This window comes from Pieris rapae, chromosome 9, assembly GCF_905147795.1.
Source record: "Pieris rapae chromosome 9, ilPieRapa1.1, whole genome shotgun sequence".
Taxonomy (NCBI): domain Eukaryota; kingdom Metazoa; phylum Arthropoda; class Insecta; order Lepidoptera; family Pieridae; genus Pieris; species Pieris rapae.
The window spans coordinates 4,739,175-4,756,567 of NC_059517.1; the positions used below are offsets into that span (position 1 = coordinate 4,739,175).

Sequence of the window (17,393 nt, forward strand, 5' to 3'; positions counted from 1 at the left end):
ACGCGGAGAAGGAAATGTAGGCATCACGCAGCTGCACGCGTTTATCGCACGAACTTTATCGACGAAATTTTGTTATTTCGGCTTGCGGAAATCGTCAGATTATATATTTTTCAATATTCTTGAATTATTTCATTCAAAATAAAAAAAAAATTAGCTACGCTCGAGAATGTCAAGATGACGTTTTTTTTTTACAACTTTGCTGCCCTCCCCTTTCTTTACGTCACTCTCAAATTGTCAGATTAGTGGAATATACACTTTTTAGGATGTCTCACACTACCTTAATCTGACGCGCTCGAGAATGTCTGATGATCAATTTTTTTTTACTAATCTGATCCTGTATCCTTCACGGGCGGCCTTATATATGGGCCTCATATTTGGTGGAGGTACTTAACCGGGTACAAGGTATCCCCCTGTATATTAATCTGCCGCGCTTGAGTAAATCCCGAAATCCCCTCTTGGGCTCCCCTACTATTCACTGTTCGAGCGAATGGGAAATGCGCACATATAAAGAAAGTCCATTGGAAAGCCGGGGATCGAACCTACGACCTCAGATGTGAGAGTCGCACGCTAACTAGTCGACGACGTGTGTCAGTCTTTTAGATTTAAATATGATCATGAAATAGATTCTGAAATCTGAGGCCAAGACCTAAAAGAGATTGTAGCGCCACTGATTATTTTTATTTATTAAATAATCCCATTAACTTATTTTATTTGATTCAGGAAAGCAATATATTCTACTCCACTCTTGGCTCGTCAAACTACCACCTGTAATTAAATATCTATTCTACTTCACTTGGTTAGTCTTTGAGGATACACAATATACAGAGTACAAAGATTAAAAAACTACTACATTTTTATAACCCGAATCGTTCGTGGAACGGAATCGCACGTGCTAGACGTGGATTACAACCTAACCACATACGTATGCATAAATCTAAAACTTTCTTCCGAATTAATTAATTTTCTTTTATCCTAGCATTAAACTTGTGAATCAATGTGTGTGAAGCTCTCACAGACTGTGTACGTCAACGCTTAATCTTAATATATATATTTCTTGTGTGCGTGTGTATGTGACTGAACTCCTCCTAAACGACTGGACCGATTTAGACGAAATTTTTTGTGTGTGTTCAAGGGGATCTGGGAATGGTTTAGATTCACAATTTTGTCCGCTGGACAATGTTTTTTAATTAATTTTCAATTTATTAGTTGTTGTTGATTTTGGAATGTTTTACATTGGATCCGACAGAGGGCGCTACCATCGCAGTGTCAAATTTTAAATAATATTCGAATTTTAATTTTAGTCTGTCCCGAAATTTAAAAAAAGTTTTGTTATCATTGTGTTATATCGTGTGTGACCATGTGCTGGATCGTTAGATATTGTCATAACATTTGAATAATAATTTTCATCAAAATGGCTTATTAAAAATTGAAATTTTGAAATTAAAGACGTGTAGACAGGACAACGTCTGTCGGATCCGCTAGTAACTTATAATTTTACTTTGAGTTAATTAAAACGTTATTAACTTTATGACGGAGAAGTGATTCTAGTTTGGATTCTGCCACCAATATCGACGCTTTTTCGCACTTCTCTACTGCTTTATTTAAGAGTAAGTTAAAACAACCATTATTGTCCGAAGCCTTGTATCTTTCTTCTTTATTATATAGCTAAAAGAATGTTTATCGTTCTCCCGTTTTATAAATTATGTGCTGTCATGTTTTATTTTGCTTTGTTTTTATTTTTTTAACATTTTGCGGATATATCGTATATATTTATGTTATCTTTTTTTGTTATTGTACAGAGATGTCTTTGTTTTGTTTCCTTTATAAATAAATACATAGGCAGTAAATCCAGCGAAGTAAAGTGAATATTTGCCGCACGGGTCAGTATTGACTATCTCTACAGAAAACCTTTATGTTGCAGGTATAAAACCGTCTTCGCTGTATCTATGTATCTCCTTTAAACCTTTTTATTTATTTATTTAGCGAAACATACTCTAAGGTACATACCTAAAGGCAACAAGTCAAACTGTACATTTTCTTAAATTGCAATTAATTTAACTGCATTTATTGATATCGAGCCGACCTTGGCAAAAAAAGGTAAATAATAAAGTCAGCTTGCCACAATTGCTTAATCAAAGTGCAAAGAAAATTCTCGGCGAGTTGTCTATAAAACCATGTCGTAAATCCGCGTATTCATTTAGAAACAAGTTCGAGCAATAATAACATTGACAATGAAGGCAGTGCTTGTAGCGAGCTGTTTGCTCGTAATTCTAGGCATATCTATAGCACGAGACCTCAGGGAGGAACGTTTCAATGACCTACAGATTGCGGCCTCAAACCACCATGAGAAAGGTGGCGGTAAAGAACACCATAAAAGTCACCACCACGTACATGGCGGCAAGGGCCATAAAGGATACAAGGGCCATCACCACCACGAACATGGGAAAAAAGGTCACCAGAATCACGAAGGACATAAAGGACATCATGGTGAGCATGGGGGCCACAAAAAGCAGCATCACCACGACGATGGCCACTACCTAAAGCACCATCATGGGGAAAAGGGAGAAAAAGGGCATGCTTTTGAAGAAAAAGGCCATTATCATAAAGGGCATTCAACAAAGGGCTATCATGGACTGCACAAAATAGATGAGTTTAAGAAAAATAAAAAGTTCCATGACAAATTCGGAGAGTCAGGGTTTGAAGAGGGTTACGGCGGCCACCATGATGAGCACGGGCACAAAAAGGGGGGCCACTTTGCTAAGGGGCATAAGCACGGAGGCCACCATGAACATCATCATGGAAAGAAAGGGTCCCATGAGAAGGGAGGACACCACCACGAACACAAGGGACATCATGATGAAGGCGGCCATAATGAACATCATAGTCATCACCACGATCACGGCAAGAAAGGAGAACACGAAGACCAGAAACATTGGGGCTTTAAAAAAGGACATTAATTTGTACAAGTAGTTTGTACTCTTGTTGAAACTGTGTAATATATTTTTGTATTGTTTGTTAATAAAATGCATTTATTTTAATATTTTTGTTTCATCTATGTAATAAATATTTATATTAATATTAATCAAAGCTAAACAAACAATTCGGTACATTTTGCTCTAATAGTATTATAATTACGATCAATATCAGCACGACAGTAGTCACACATTAACGCAAATAATTCGTTAATGTAAGTAATTAGCGACTGTCACTCAATAACTGTCGTATTAAGTAACAGTTGCTCACAGCGTGAAGGATTTAAAGTATGTCGCATAGAGCAATAAATCTAGTGTGAGGTGTGACACCAGTAAGCCCCACATTTGGCCGTTAATTAGTGTAGAAGCGTTATCAGTAGATTACACCCTCGAACAAATTGAACATTTTTCGAGTATGCAATTAAAGAAAGAGATACTCATATTACCATGAAATAAACGAAGAAATAGTTGACCTAGTAATATAAAAGGCTTTGAATCGCCGCTGTAATAATTTGCAATATCAGTTTATTACCGGTATAAGGACTTTAATTTTTGAAACTAAAGGCTTAAAAGTTTATAACTTTAAGTTTCGTTTACGTCTTACTAATAATACATTTAAAAAGTACGTCTATTTGATGATCATAATAAAACAAAAACAAATGATTATTTTTTATATATTCAACAATTATACATTTATAAATAAAATAACATTTAAATAACCTTTATTAAATAAATAGTTGACCAGACGTTAATTTTGAGAGCAGCAAGCCTTGTAAGCTAAGGCCTAGTGACCTTTCTTGTATCCCCATTTCTTATGATGTTCATGGCCACCTTTCTTAGCGTGATCAGCATGGTGATGATGATGTCCATCATGTCCTCCGGATTCCTTATGACCTTTGTGCACATGGTGACTCCCGCCCTTTTCGTGATGTCCCTTTTCCCCATGTTCATGCTCGTGGTGGTCGCCGTGATGATGACCCTTATGGTATTTTCCACCCTTCTTGTGTCCATGTTCCTCGTGGAAGCCTCCGTGTTTTTCCTCGTGTCCAGAATCTCCATCTTCATCAAAGAAGTGCTTATCTTTTTTAAATTCATCTAGTTTATGGATCTCGTGGTGGCCTTTTGTTGAATGTCCTTTATTGTAGTGTCCTTTTTCTGCATATTTATGCCCTTTTTCCCCCTTTTCGCCCTTGTGGTGTTCATCATAATGGCCATCTTCATGATGATGTTTTTTTTCTTGTTCTCCATGATCATCGTATTCTCCCTTATGTTCTTCTTTGTCATGATGTCCTTTTTTACCCTCTTCATGATGATGGTGTCCCTTATATCCTTTATGACCCTTTTCACCGTGATCGTCGTGATGCTCAGCGTGGTGATCCTTTCCGCCTCCTTTTTTGAACTCATGATCCTGGGCTTTCTCTGCTTTTTTATGTTCAGAAGCAGCATCTATCTGATCGATATCTTTGTCATAAATCACATCTTTTTTTAATGACTTTAAGCGCCTCGCATCGATGTAAGCGACGTAAAATAAAAATAGTCCTAATAATACTAACGACCTCATGATCGGCCAGAATTACTAGTCTGGATTCAGTGTACTGATTTCTTAAATTGACGAGATAACTAATTTCGCAGCCGTTTTATATAAATCGTTGTGTAACATTATAAATTGACGAATCTTAGTAATCTATTGCAGCAAGTATTGTGTTGTGTCTATGTTTCGAATCCGATAGTAACATTTAGTATAGGTGTATTATTTTCGCATTCCTTATTTTTCCATACTATAATGTTCTTATTGAAATATTTTGTAATAGTTGCCAGTCGGTCAATATTAAATAGACAAAATAACTACTATAATAACGTTACTTCATACAAATTAAAACATTAAACACTGTGTCAAATTATTATTTTTAGCAGGTATAATCTTATTATAATATTCATATTAATAAAAGCATTTAAGGTAACGAAGGAAGATAAAAGCTTTTAAAGTGAAATTATTCGCCTTCGCTTAATTATTCCTTCCTCGTGTACTCATCTACATCTTGTAATTTCGGCTACGTATGTGTTAATAACTAGTATATTAATAATTAATTTTAGTATTTCTTTAGCAGATATAAACGCAAATTTATTATATACACAAAAATGTTGTATATAACAATAAAAACGATCTGAAACACGAATGATGTGTAGTCCTTTTTAATATCCATACCAAAATACATTTTTAACTAACGTTGGTTAATATATATTCATTTAAATTATAAATTTAAATGTGTTTGGTGTTTTAAAAGCCTCCCGAAATTAATGCTGATTTCTATTTGATAGACAGAGAAATGTTCACGACTATGAATATATTATACGCAAACATAAGAGTTATTCCCAGAGCTAGATGCCGTACATAAAATCTAACAGAGTTCAGCGCTGCTGGTACGTTTGTGATGTAATTTTTGCTATTTACCCAGTCCCTCATACAAAAACTTCAAATGCGAGCAAAAAGATACTTAAGTTTTACAATGTGTTTGTAATATTACGTTACAATTGCCATAAAAGGGCTACGTAATATTTTCCGGTCGACTAATTATTACAGGCCGCTAGACTTTATTATAAATATTTTATTATTTACATAAAATAAAAATTGTTTATTCATTTTAAGTAAAAAAATACCTGTGTCAGGGTGCCCAGCTCTTCCATAACAAACTAAACATAAATTCCTTAAAACATATTTATACATAATTTGTGTATGTGAAGTACATAATAAAATTATGTTATTACGTTCATTGTATTCATTTAGGTTTAGGTTTACCTAAAACCTATTAACCTAAACCTAAGTCTTTAAAGAGTTTATTTTCTCAAAAAAGCAAAAATGCCACTTACATGAGAACAATACTTCAGGTAAACATATCATTGTAGTCGTCTCAAATAATCACAAATCGTACATGCAACAAACCTAAAAGTAAAGATGACCAAAGACACACGAATAAAAACCAATTATAAAAAAATGAAATTCACTATTCACTACAATTTATAGAAAATCACCCAGCCTCGATTTGAAAGAAGTAATGTTTTTTTTTATATTTATGGGTAGTTTGGTATACATTTTATATATTATTATTATTATTAAATATGTGAGACAGTCAGTAAGCGAATGAATGGAGTGTGTAACTACAAATAAGGCCTCAGAAGCATCTACAACACTGCGTAAGTTGTATTCATTAGCCTTTAGTCGTATGTTGAGCTTGTAGACCGTGAGCTGGTTGATACTAGCAGCCTATTTAATTTATAAAAATACATAAAGGCTACTTGCAAATTTCTTCATAAATATACCTCTCCCTCTAAAACTCAATATTTCAATACAAATGATTGAGTTGAAAGACGTATAAGGGCTATATAATAATTACAACTATCAAGGGTGACACGTCGTAGATATCTTAATATAATTATAATTAGACTATTTTCAAGAAAATTGCCTAAAAGGAAATTAAAACAAAACGCTTAATTAAGAAAAATATATTAATTCAATTGATCAAAAGTAACAGGTACAATCTTTAAAGAGGATTCCGTTAAAGAAAACACATACTTAACGACGGTAAAGTGTAAAGGTACAAAAATACAATCACCAGCATCTACGTTCATACAAACATAGCACTCACGCTACCAATATGCTCATATATACTTTTTTAACAGAAACTAAAGGTTAATTTATACAATTATAATTAAACACAATATTTTATGAAATATTCATATGTGTAGATGCTGGTGCAACAGTCTAAAAGGTATTCCAACATTTCTGTAGTTTATACGAGATCAAAATGAAGAACACAAATACTTTTCCTTTAGACAGTTACTTTTTTATTTTGCTAACTATCAAGTTTAGATACATTTTTGCCTATTTGAGAGTCGTACAAATAGGTCTACCATACATTAAATATGTAAAGTCGAAATGGAATCCCTTTAATGTTGCCAATCTCGATAGCAGCTTAGATGTAACTTCTGTCGAAACCAAAATTGCTTTGCGTGTATCTTGTTTACTAGCTGAATGGGAAACTACTCAATTATCTATAAGCTGTTTTATGAAAGCTTTCATAATTGATATTCCATTAAAAATATTAAAAATAAAAAATTCTTTAGCGTACGTATTGTGGCGACTGATACAGTCAATTTGCATTCCTTGTATTATTTATCCTTTTTTACCATTAAATTATTACTTTTAATCCTACATAGAAAATCAGCGAAATAATTATTTTCTTTTACAGTATGGCATTTTTGCATGACATTTCACGCACATTTCCTTTCTGTATATATATGTTTATGTATTACGATGTTTAGTCAAGGGCTATGTGTGTTTAAAAAAATTTTAGATTTTATAAATTTATTATCAAACAGCAACAGTAACAAAAATAACAGTAACAGAAAAAATATTATAAGTAAACTTATATATAGGGCACTTGCCGTCGGTGGGATTTTGGCATTTATTTGTGTCCCTTTTTAAAACCCCAGTGCTTATGGTCTTCATGACCACCCTTCTTTCCATGATCATGATGATGATGATGATGCTCATGATGACCTCCTTCATCGTGATGGTCCTTGTGGTCATGATGGTGTCCACCCTTCTCATGGTGGCCTTTCTTACCATGCTCGTGATGGTGATGTCCGCCATGCTTGTGTCCTTTATGGAATTCACCGCCTTTCTTATGGCCGTGCTCTTCGTGATGTCCGCCGTGGTGTTCATGGTGACCACCATCATGATGATGATCATGGAAGTGCTTTTCCTTTTTGAATTCATCGTGTTTATGTACTCCGTGATGTCCTTTTGTGGAATGTCCTTTGTGATAGTGTCCCTCTTCATGGTGACCATGTCCTTTGTGTCCCTTTTCGCCGTGATGATGTTCATGGTGATGGCCGTCATCATGATGATGATGTTTCTTATGCCCGCCGTGTTCGTCATGATGTCCTTTGTGTCCTTCGTGGTGGTGGTGTCCTTTTTTACCATGCTCGTGATGATGGTGGCCCTTATAACCCTTATGACCCTTCTCTCCGTGATCATGGTGATGATGAGCGTGATGTTCGTGGCCACCACCTTTGTCCCATTTGCCACCATGGCCTGAAGCAGCAGTTTCAAGATCAGCATCCCGCTTCTCCCGAGTCACTTCCCGGCAGCTGACATAGGCCAGCGCCCCTACCAATATACAACACCATAGTATACTTCTCATGTTGCCACTGTATCCGTTAGGCTGTGCTGAAGAACTGATAATTTTTCTCGATGACAATTCATTTTTATAGTTACTAATTCTTTAAGTTAGTACTTGTGTAATTTAAAACACCAAGGTTGCAACTGTGTCGTAGAGGCGAGATACGACTGCATTGCGCAGTGGGACCCGTTGTCCGAACAAAACATTCATAAAAAACGTGCTTGTTACTGGCGTCGGTTGCAATGTGAACAACGCAATATTTCCCTCTGGTGGTTTCAACTTCAATTTTCTCTATTTTTTTCAATATAGACGTAGGTTTGTTTTGTACATTTAAAAATCGTTTTAAATATTTTTAGAGCGAGATTAAATCTCTTGACCCGAGTAAAAAGCAGAAAATGTATTTGTTGACGCTGGACAGTGCGAGCCGATTGTACGACTTTGCAACAATTAACTGTAATAACAGGGGTCACACGGGATGTCTTCCATAACTTTTGGTAAATCCATGAATATAAAATAAAATGAAAATATGCGATATAGGTAATATTAAATATTCTGACAGTCCTTTAATTATATAAGTCGGAATCATATCTGTGCCCGGGTTTTAGATTTTCATTTATTTACCCGCCTCTCAATAACTTCTATTTCGAAATTTTTGATATCAAAATGATTCAAGTATGTTTAATTTTTCCAAAAACAATTTACACTAAACTAAACAGAAACCATTATTCGCAAAAGATGTCAAAGTTAGTAGATCTCGATAACGCCGCGGGTTAAAGACTACGACAGTAGAAGCATTACTTGGAAAGAACATATTTAAATTGTCTACTTTGTCATTGCTCTTACATATGCTCTTAGATGTACGTTCCTTTGAACGGATAACACTTTCACAACGTCCGTACGCTAAGCGATAACATGAATGTACTCTTAACTATAAATCTCTCTAGTGAACAGATTATAAAACGATGAAATACGCGGACCCGATATTATTGTGCTTTGATCGCGCCTTGTGTTTGACGGTTGAAGATGGTTTTATGTGTTTTCATTTAACTTTTATTCTTGGTAGTGAATAAAACGAATATATTTTATTTAATTTAACTATATTATAATAGCCACCCAGCAAAAGCCGCTAAGTCGAAGGTCGTACTCGTAGAGATCAGCAACAAATATTTAACTCTTTCAGATCTATAAGTTTTAGGTATCTAGGTCCCCAAGCCGGCAACTCCTGATATTGGTAGCCAAAAGCCACCGACGGACCGTCTACAAGCTAACGTCCATTCCTATTAAAGAAGATTCCATTTTGAAGGGTGAATATGCTCATCCGCCCGTTCGTTCTGGCGACTTGAAAGCGTACATGAAAAAGTTGGGTTCCGTCGTTTAGATAGGCCAGCTCGAAATCCTAACCTCAACCCAATTGAACAAGTTTAGTATGATCTAAAGACACAAGTAAGATCAGTGCAACCTGCTCCACAAAACATCTGGGAGCTAAAAGAGTAATTAAAGAGAACTTTGGCAAACGGAGGTCACACTCCTTATTAGTACATTTGTATTATTTAAGTAAATCTATGTTACTGAAATAAGAATAGACTGTCGCGGTAATCAGATTTGAAAAGTAAGTCATTAAAATACAGTCAACAGATGTATGATTTAGGGAAAAGATGTAGAGGTTGAAATGTATAAAAAATCTGCGACAGAATGTATAGTATAATTTTTTATTATATACCAGCACGAAGCCGGGTCGGGACGTCGCTATTATAAAGCTATTAGTGTTCAAGATCCTCAAAAAAAATTCCGTCCCTCTTATTTTTTAACTGGCCCAAATAAAAGGGTAATTTGCCTATCATTAGTTATTTTAAAGATGCTACATACATCATTTCGATCTTAACTGCATTTGTTAATATCCACGGGACAAGCTTGGCCGTCATCGACAAACTTGTGTTCTTCACTTATATACACACTTTAATATGTAACACTGTAAATAAACACACTGATTTCGCAACAAAGGGAAACTCGGTAATAAATAAAACAAATCTCTTTTTTACTTAATTTATTCAACAACAAATAGCAGAGTTCATTCTACAAAATCCTAAGTTCTCATTAATACCGTAAACTTAACTTTAATTTAAAACTAAATATACTTTTTTTTATAACATTTATAATCACAAGAACAACTTTCAGTTGAAAAAAATCAATTAACTTAACGATTACACTGTGTTAAACACTTTTGAAATTGCAATTTTTCAGTCCACAGTAATTAAAACTGTTAGGTTTGATTCTGAAACTTCTAGAAACCCGAGCAGTTGACATGTAGATGTTCGAATGACATAAGAATTTTGGACTCTTAATATATTTTTGATGATACATCAACGTTGGTGTAGTTTCATTTTGATTTCACTTACCATATTTTTCAATGAATAAATACATAAGATTTTTTTGATAAAGATTTTAGTTATGTAGAATTCATCTCCGTAAAAATGCTTACATCTATGTTATGAATGCAAATCGTTAAACAGAGACTTACATAATATAGCCTCGAGACACAATTATTTAGAAAAATACACACTTAAGGCAACAACAATGTTCTTAATGAAGTTCAGTTGAAATCTTTTATATTATTATACAAGCGAAACGCAAGCATTATACTATCACTATTTTAAATATGTTGAAATGTCACTATTTTAATTTTGTACGTTAAATATGTCCAATCCTAATTTTACAGTTAGCGGGGGGCTAACTTTATTAGATAACTCCATAAAAATTACCCATACAAGAGATATGCTTGCATTTAACCAACGCAAGCGAGGAATTATACTATCCTGATATTATCGTAATGTTAGATTACAAATGTTTTTTACAACTGAAAAAGATTGATTAGCAGACTTAATATTCAACAAATGACAATATTATAATAATTCTGGAACCAAAATCGTCCGAATATAATCGAAGGCAAAAATTCAGTGGTTTCATAACTTCCTCAAACAACGTACGTATTACAATAAAATAGTGTGACGTAATAAGATGCTTAAATTTTTTTTATTTTAGATTGATAACTACGCTTGTTACCATGGTTACCAATTTTATAAGGAACATCGAAACCATGGTAACCAACATGGTACCTATAATAAACAGAATAATTAAAGATTCTTTGACCACTTGAAGAGGTGATACGGGCTGTGTTAGCGGTAAACGCATTTGTTGGATCGCAGGACCTGGCTTCGACTCCCGACGCGAGAAACTTTAGAGTTATTGGCCACAGAAGAACTTACAAAAACGACCAATAGGTGCCAATAACATACCAAAAACGCTACATTGTTATACGTTAACATGTACTTAAGTACGCAATCTAAGCACACTCCATAAAAAGAAATTAATATCAGAACTATTGTTGGGCTAAGATCATTCAAATGTTTAATATGACATTAATTCAAATAGAATCCCCGTTCATTGGTTGCCGAGAGTAATCTCTCACGAAGAACCTCTTTGCAAGAATATTCTGGTAGTTTCAGATAATGTACGCAAGTATTAACTGATGGGTAAGAACCATCGCCAGCATCCACCTGAAAGGAAATTATTTATTTTATTAAAAACGCTTGCCAATATTAAAAAAAAATACATCTCGACACAAACAAAAATAATAAAATTTGATTGTACACCTTTCAACAGGCAAAAACACAACAGCAACAGCAATTCTTTATAACTATTACTGAGTGAATTCTTCAAACTATAAATATGTAATTTAAAAAGCGAGAATTAGCGAAATAAAAGTTAATTCAATTAAGAGATAGCATTGTGAGTAAGAGAGACTAATTCACATCTGATACGAAACGTTCTTTGAGTTAAATAGGATTAGTATACTTTGATATTAAGAAATTTATAAAGAATCGCCACTCCAAATCATGAATATGGTTTAAACTGTTTTTTAAATAAAAAAAAACTTCTGTAATCTTTATTACTTTTCACAAATGCTTGGTCAGTTACATTTCACATAAGCATGTAATAGCGTGATAACGCCGAACAAATAGTAAATTATTGTCTACGAGAAGAACTGGCTAATAAAATATGAAGAAATATTTTTTTAAATCTTGACATTCCTTTTAATTTTATTAGAAAAACAAAGATATATCCCTATCTTTAGTGGCACGTTGTCATTTTTTATAATTACCTTGCGAACAACTGTAAGCCTAGGATGAAGATTAGCCAATCCACCGGGCGGCAGACTGCTGCAACCAGTTGCGAACTGAAGGAAGGCCTTACGCTCTCGTTGAGACATCTCTACTAGCACTTCCACCAGCCGTAGGAAACCCGGACTGTAAAAACCAATGAAATATTTAAATGTAACAAATATAAAAATATGTTCTGCTGTATAAAAATATTATTCGTCTGAAATTATTTAATTATAAGTTTTTATTTATTTTTAGATTTGAAGAACCTTTGAAGGTCTGATTTCTGTATTCTGTGCCCGACACACGGTTTCGACACTTTGGCTTCTTTCCTCACGACGTTTTCCTTCACCGTACGAGCGACAGTAAAATACTGACATAGGGGCCGTTCAAGTATACGTAAGCAGATTTACTGCAATTTATCCCCCCCCCCCTTCCTCTTGTCAGCAAAAGTAAGCATAACTCCCAAAAAAATAATAGTACATAAACATTATGAATCATTCACATGAATTGACGGATTCAAATGGCCCCCAAAACAAAGAAGTTAATCCGGTAATCCATACGTACGACCTAAAAGAAGACAGTCGCACGCCAAAGCTACTAGGGCACTGCTGTTAAAACTAATTTATCAAAAGTTGGAAATAACTCACCTATCACGCGTGTATCCCAGCTTAGGCTCCGTGTACTGAAGGAGATGGTCCCTGGTCCAGACGGGCCCACGCTCGCCACAGACCAGTAAACGCAACTCGGGTGGTGAGAATGCGCGTAGACGTCTCGGCGGAAAAACGGCGCCAAAACCACGTCGGAACTCAGATATTTGACGCTGTACGCCATCGTTGACCATCCAACGGGCGCTTAACGATGCGTATTCGCGGGCGTTATGGGCACCCACCTATATAACAATCACCTTTATAACCGTACACATAATTGTATGTGCAACAAATATTTTGATTTGTAACTGATGTTAAATTTTAATTTATGAAAATTATATATATATAAAGTACAAAATAATACCAACTTATTTAAATTATTTTGAAAAAACCAATAACGTATATGGATAGAGATTGAGATATTCAGAGATATAACTTTATGTGTTTAACCAACATCTACCAGCTGACAGTGGTAGAACCTAGCATATAATGAATTCGAATGGATGAAATGTCGTATTTTCAGAAATACTTACATTTACCAACTCATGTCGGTAAATCCTAAGACTTACTCTTAAATCTTAAGATTAACCGTAGTTCGAGCTTTTACAGTAACAATATAATTTTATATTCTAAATTACATAATATTATTTATATTCATATATAATTTTACATTAGGAAAATACTTAAGCGAAAGAATTATATACACAGAATTGTTAATTTTCCTACCTCGATATGTTCTCCGCCATCGCATAGCGGCTGAATTGAAACCGATGGATCACTGTTGGAAGCCACGTGTGTCATGGTCAGTGAGAGTTCTTCAAAGGTGGCGCCCTCTACCAACAACGCCTTAGACTTTCTATCCTTCTCAGCCTCGTTTAATGAATCATCTTGCTTTATCGCGTCGTATTCGCGAGCAGTTTCTATTACGCTAGTTAGGAACCTGAAAACGCGTTTAGTATTTCATTATTGCGTAAAGATTAAAAAATCCATGAAAACATGGCAATGAAGTGGACGGTTCCTGGATCAGGATTAATGATATGTCAAATAAACAAAATAATGATGAAGATGTTTAAAAATTGACTAAACATGACCTGTTAGTCGGTTAATTTAGTGATTGCTAATTAGTTACCGTAGAGCCACTATAACTATTAAAACAGTATTATCATAATACAACTAATTTTACATTTAAATAAATAAAGTGCCTACCTATGTCTAATGGGATCAACTTCCTCCAAATGTTCAGCAGTGAGTTCTTCTCCGCACATTATTCGCAAGAAAGGCTCTGATAAGGGTAAATCGACTAGACGCCCATCTTGTAAAACCTGTAAATACATACAATAAATATAATATTAAGAACAACTTCATAAAATATATTTCATTGCTGGTTTCATTTTCAAAAGAGTTCTGCACACACTTAATAAAACTAAAGTTCAACAACTGCAAATATCATAATAGAGTAATACAAAATTGAATATAATAATAACATCTGTCAATTTTATGTGTCTCACTATAATGATTGCTAAACACTCAAACCGTCGATTTAAGTAATAAATTAGACAGACATATCATTAATGCAAGCAAAACCACACACAAAATAACAATAATCAAAGAGAAAAATAAAATCATCAGGTGAGCCTCCTGCCCGTTTGCCCCGGTTCTATAAAAAAAAAAAAAAAGATGTATAGAAAGATATAGAAAAGTGTTTTTTTTTCGTTCCCCATTCGGTTCGTCTCAAGTGCGTAATGCGTTAAAATTCACGATTATGGATATAAAAAAATCTAACCTTAGCTAAAAATACTCCTAGGAACCAGAAATATTTGCAAACTATATCACAGATTGTTGATTGTTGCGGCAGAGGCGCTGGGAAGAGGCCCCCGGCGCGGGACACGTAGTAGCCGATCGGTTTTTCCACTGAAATTTCAATGTCATTTTAATTATTTCCTGTATATTTAATATGCAGGAACCCTTAATTAAGGAGTAAATGATACTAGTATAATGATGGTCAGATATGCATAAATGTTAAGTAAATATGAGACTTCTAACAAAAAAGATACCAAACTTGTAAATAATTTGACTGGCCTACCTAAAATAAAATCATTCTTTTTAAAATTCTATATTATGTACATGAAGTTTTTTTACCAGTATATTTAATTTAAACAGTTAAAGTTTTATTCGAATTATTGATCAAATCACAGTTTTTGTTTCTCTATAATGTCAAAATAAACAATTACCCTCGGGCACAGTAATATGCGGCGCGTTGTTTTCGAGCGTGTACGCATCATTGAGCCACATATTGAGATCAGTGCGTTGCAGTTCAGCTGCCACGAGTGCGTAGAACTCGAGGGTAGGTCCCAAACCGGTGCCTTCTTCGCCCTCGAATTCCACTTCTAGGACCGATTTCCGCCCTGCATGGACGCGCATCACCTGAAAATATTAATACATACAATTCAATACAATTCAAAACCTACAAAACAAAAATTATAGTGAATATATCATTTTTAATTAAGGATTTTCTTAGAATGGGGAAGGGAATTCTGGGACAATCTAGCCTACAGTTATGTAATAATTCAATTTTATAAATATATCTAGACAGTTTATTAAAATATTACCTGCATAGCAGATCGCAGCAAATGAGTATCACGTGGTATTCTTACTCGCTCATGCCTTAATCGACCCATTCGGAACTCTGAAGCTTCGAGATCCGCACGACGTGGCGACACAGTGTTACCGGCCCTGTAATTGTGTATTTAGCTTTAGAAAGCTTAAAAAAAACTTTTAAAGTTACATGAAGACTATCTAACAGAAGTCCAATATGGGATATATTATTATTATTATATAGTTACATTCTATTAATAAAATTATACGAGAAAAGCTTTAAGTTGAAAATTTCATACACAAATAAGATGTTGGAAAATAAACAATAGATTCCGATACTTTAATTAGTGATAACTAAAAAAAAGTAAAAATAAATGGTTTCATAATTGAACTGAATATACCTCTGCCTATCCAAAGCCCGATCGCGCTGTGCCTGTAGCCAGACTATCGTTCTTGATGTACCAAATGCTGTACATGCGAAGAACATCTGCCTAGTCTCCAGTGGGAACAGGAAAGGACACCAGTCGTTCAATTGTTGGCACCTAGAAGAAAATTTCAAAATTATTTGAGTTATTGATGGACAGTTTCATGTTTTATTATGGTTACATATTGCAGAATAAGAAAATTTAGTAATTTTATGGCATTTATGTAAGTCATAATATGCTACGTTTGTTAGCATATTATGACTTCTATCATGATTGACGATGTAAGTAAATGTGATTGCGTGTAGGCGTAAGTGAGAACGAGTATCACGTATGTGTGCGTATACGTTCTTGTTTATATATACGTACCATCTAGGTGCAGCTGCAGCAGCAAGAGTAAGAGGCTCTTGCAACTGATGGTGCAGTTTTGTGGTCAACTTGGCTGAGAGCAAAGCATGTGGCGGTAATGAAGGCACGACAGCTTGAAGGCGCCGAAGCACGCGCACACAACACGAGACCATGGCGCCACGTTCAGCGTCCCCACCACAACCGATCACACCGCGTTCAACTGTTTAAACAAAAAAATAAAACAAATATAGCAACAATGAATTCTAGTAATTAAACCACACAGTTTTAATAATACGAATGTCAAGACCAGTCTCCTAATTTTGAAGACATGATTTATCGCGTCCACCAGCATGGCTGAAAAGCACTCTAAACATCGAGTTATGTAATCAATTTGCATTTATATCTGTTATTTCTTTAAAAAATATAACTACTCTTTTAATATTTCTCCTAAATTCAACAATTTTACTTTTACCATCTCAGTGAGCTGCAGTACGTTACTTTTGTTTGGTCGAATGATTTGATAAAAGAAAGAACTGTGAATCCTTATTTTGTCAAACCATTCATTCATCACGTCAACGATAGATAGGAAGATAATACACTTTCATGTTAAATTTTGTATATGATAAATACCCTTATATTTTTCATTCATTCAAGTTTTAGTGGTATACTCCACTGCGACATGTCACTATGTCCCTAAATTTGGATATACACGACCATAACCACACACACAAATAATATTAGGATAGTCTTAATATGCGCTGCCTGTACTAATACTGAATAAGAACAGGAAGGAAATAAGAAAGCAAGACAAGTCGTAACCGGTTTGTTTACTATTGTGTGCTGCCGAACCGTACGATTAAATAGTCTTTTACGTGTTATATTTCTACAATAATGAAATGCTTTATAAATTAAAATACATGGACTGACCTGGATCGGCTGGTTCCTCTTCCTCAGTATCGCTCGAAGGCGTCAACGTGTCCGCACTATCCACCTCCTTGTACGTTAAGCTGTAAAATAGACATTATTAAAATCTGCGTAAATCTTTTACCACACCATATTAACTTAC

The 17,393-nt window shown here is 34.7% G+C and overlaps 3 protein-coding genes across 8 annotated transcripts in view; all 3 read right to left on the reverse strand.

Annotated features, from left to right (window-relative positions):
- Positions 1-3,698: 3,698 nt before the first annotated feature.
- On the reverse strand, positions 3,699-4,558 carry LOC110998469 (histidine-rich glycoprotein-like). The gene has a single exon (XM_022267139.2). The coding sequence runs from the start codon at positions 4,531-4,533 to the stop codon at positions 3,757-3,759; it is 777 nt and encodes a 258-aa protein (XP_022122831.1). The 5' UTR covers positions 4,534-4,558; the 3' UTR covers positions 3,699-3,756.
- A 2,795-nt stretch (positions 4,559-7,353) lies between these two features.
- On the reverse strand, positions 7,354-8,353 carry LOC110998459 (histidine-rich glycoprotein-like). Its single transcript, XM_022267126.2, has one exon. The coding sequence runs from the start codon at positions 8,174-8,176 to the stop codon at positions 7,436-7,438; it is 741 nt and encodes a 246-aa protein (XP_022122818.1). The 5' UTR covers positions 8,177-8,353; the 3' UTR covers positions 7,354-7,435.
- A 1,831-nt stretch (positions 8,354-10,184) lies between these two features.
- Positions 10,185-17,393, reverse strand: part of LOC110998447 (E3 ubiquitin-protein ligase Ufd4) — a 28,246-nt gene continuing 21,037 nt past the window's right edge. For all 6 annotated transcript variants that reach the window (XM_022267112.2, XM_045629580.1, XM_022267110.2 and 3 more), the window contains 11 exons: positions 17,255-17,334; positions 16,349-16,547; positions 15,959-16,099; positions 15,572-15,695; positions 15,194-15,386; positions 14,746-14,873; positions 14,169-14,284; positions 13,689-13,902; positions 12,963-13,204; positions 12,315-12,459; positions 10,185-11,709 (listed from right to left, as the gene is read on the reverse strand). In XM_022267112.2, coding sequence (XP_022122804.2) covers positions 11,572-11,709; positions 12,315-12,459; positions 12,963-13,204; positions 13,689-13,902; positions 14,169-14,284; positions 14,746-14,873; positions 15,194-15,386; positions 15,572-15,695; positions 15,959-16,099; positions 16,349-16,547; positions 17,255-17,334 — 1,720 coding nt within the window. In that variant the 3' untranslated portion in view covers positions 10,185-11,571. The remainder of the gene's footprint in view (positions 11,710-12,314; positions 12,460-12,962; positions 13,205-13,688; positions 13,903-14,168; positions 14,285-14,745; positions 14,874-15,193; positions 15,387-15,571; positions 15,696-15,958; positions 16,100-16,348; positions 16,548-17,254; positions 17,335-17,393) is intronic.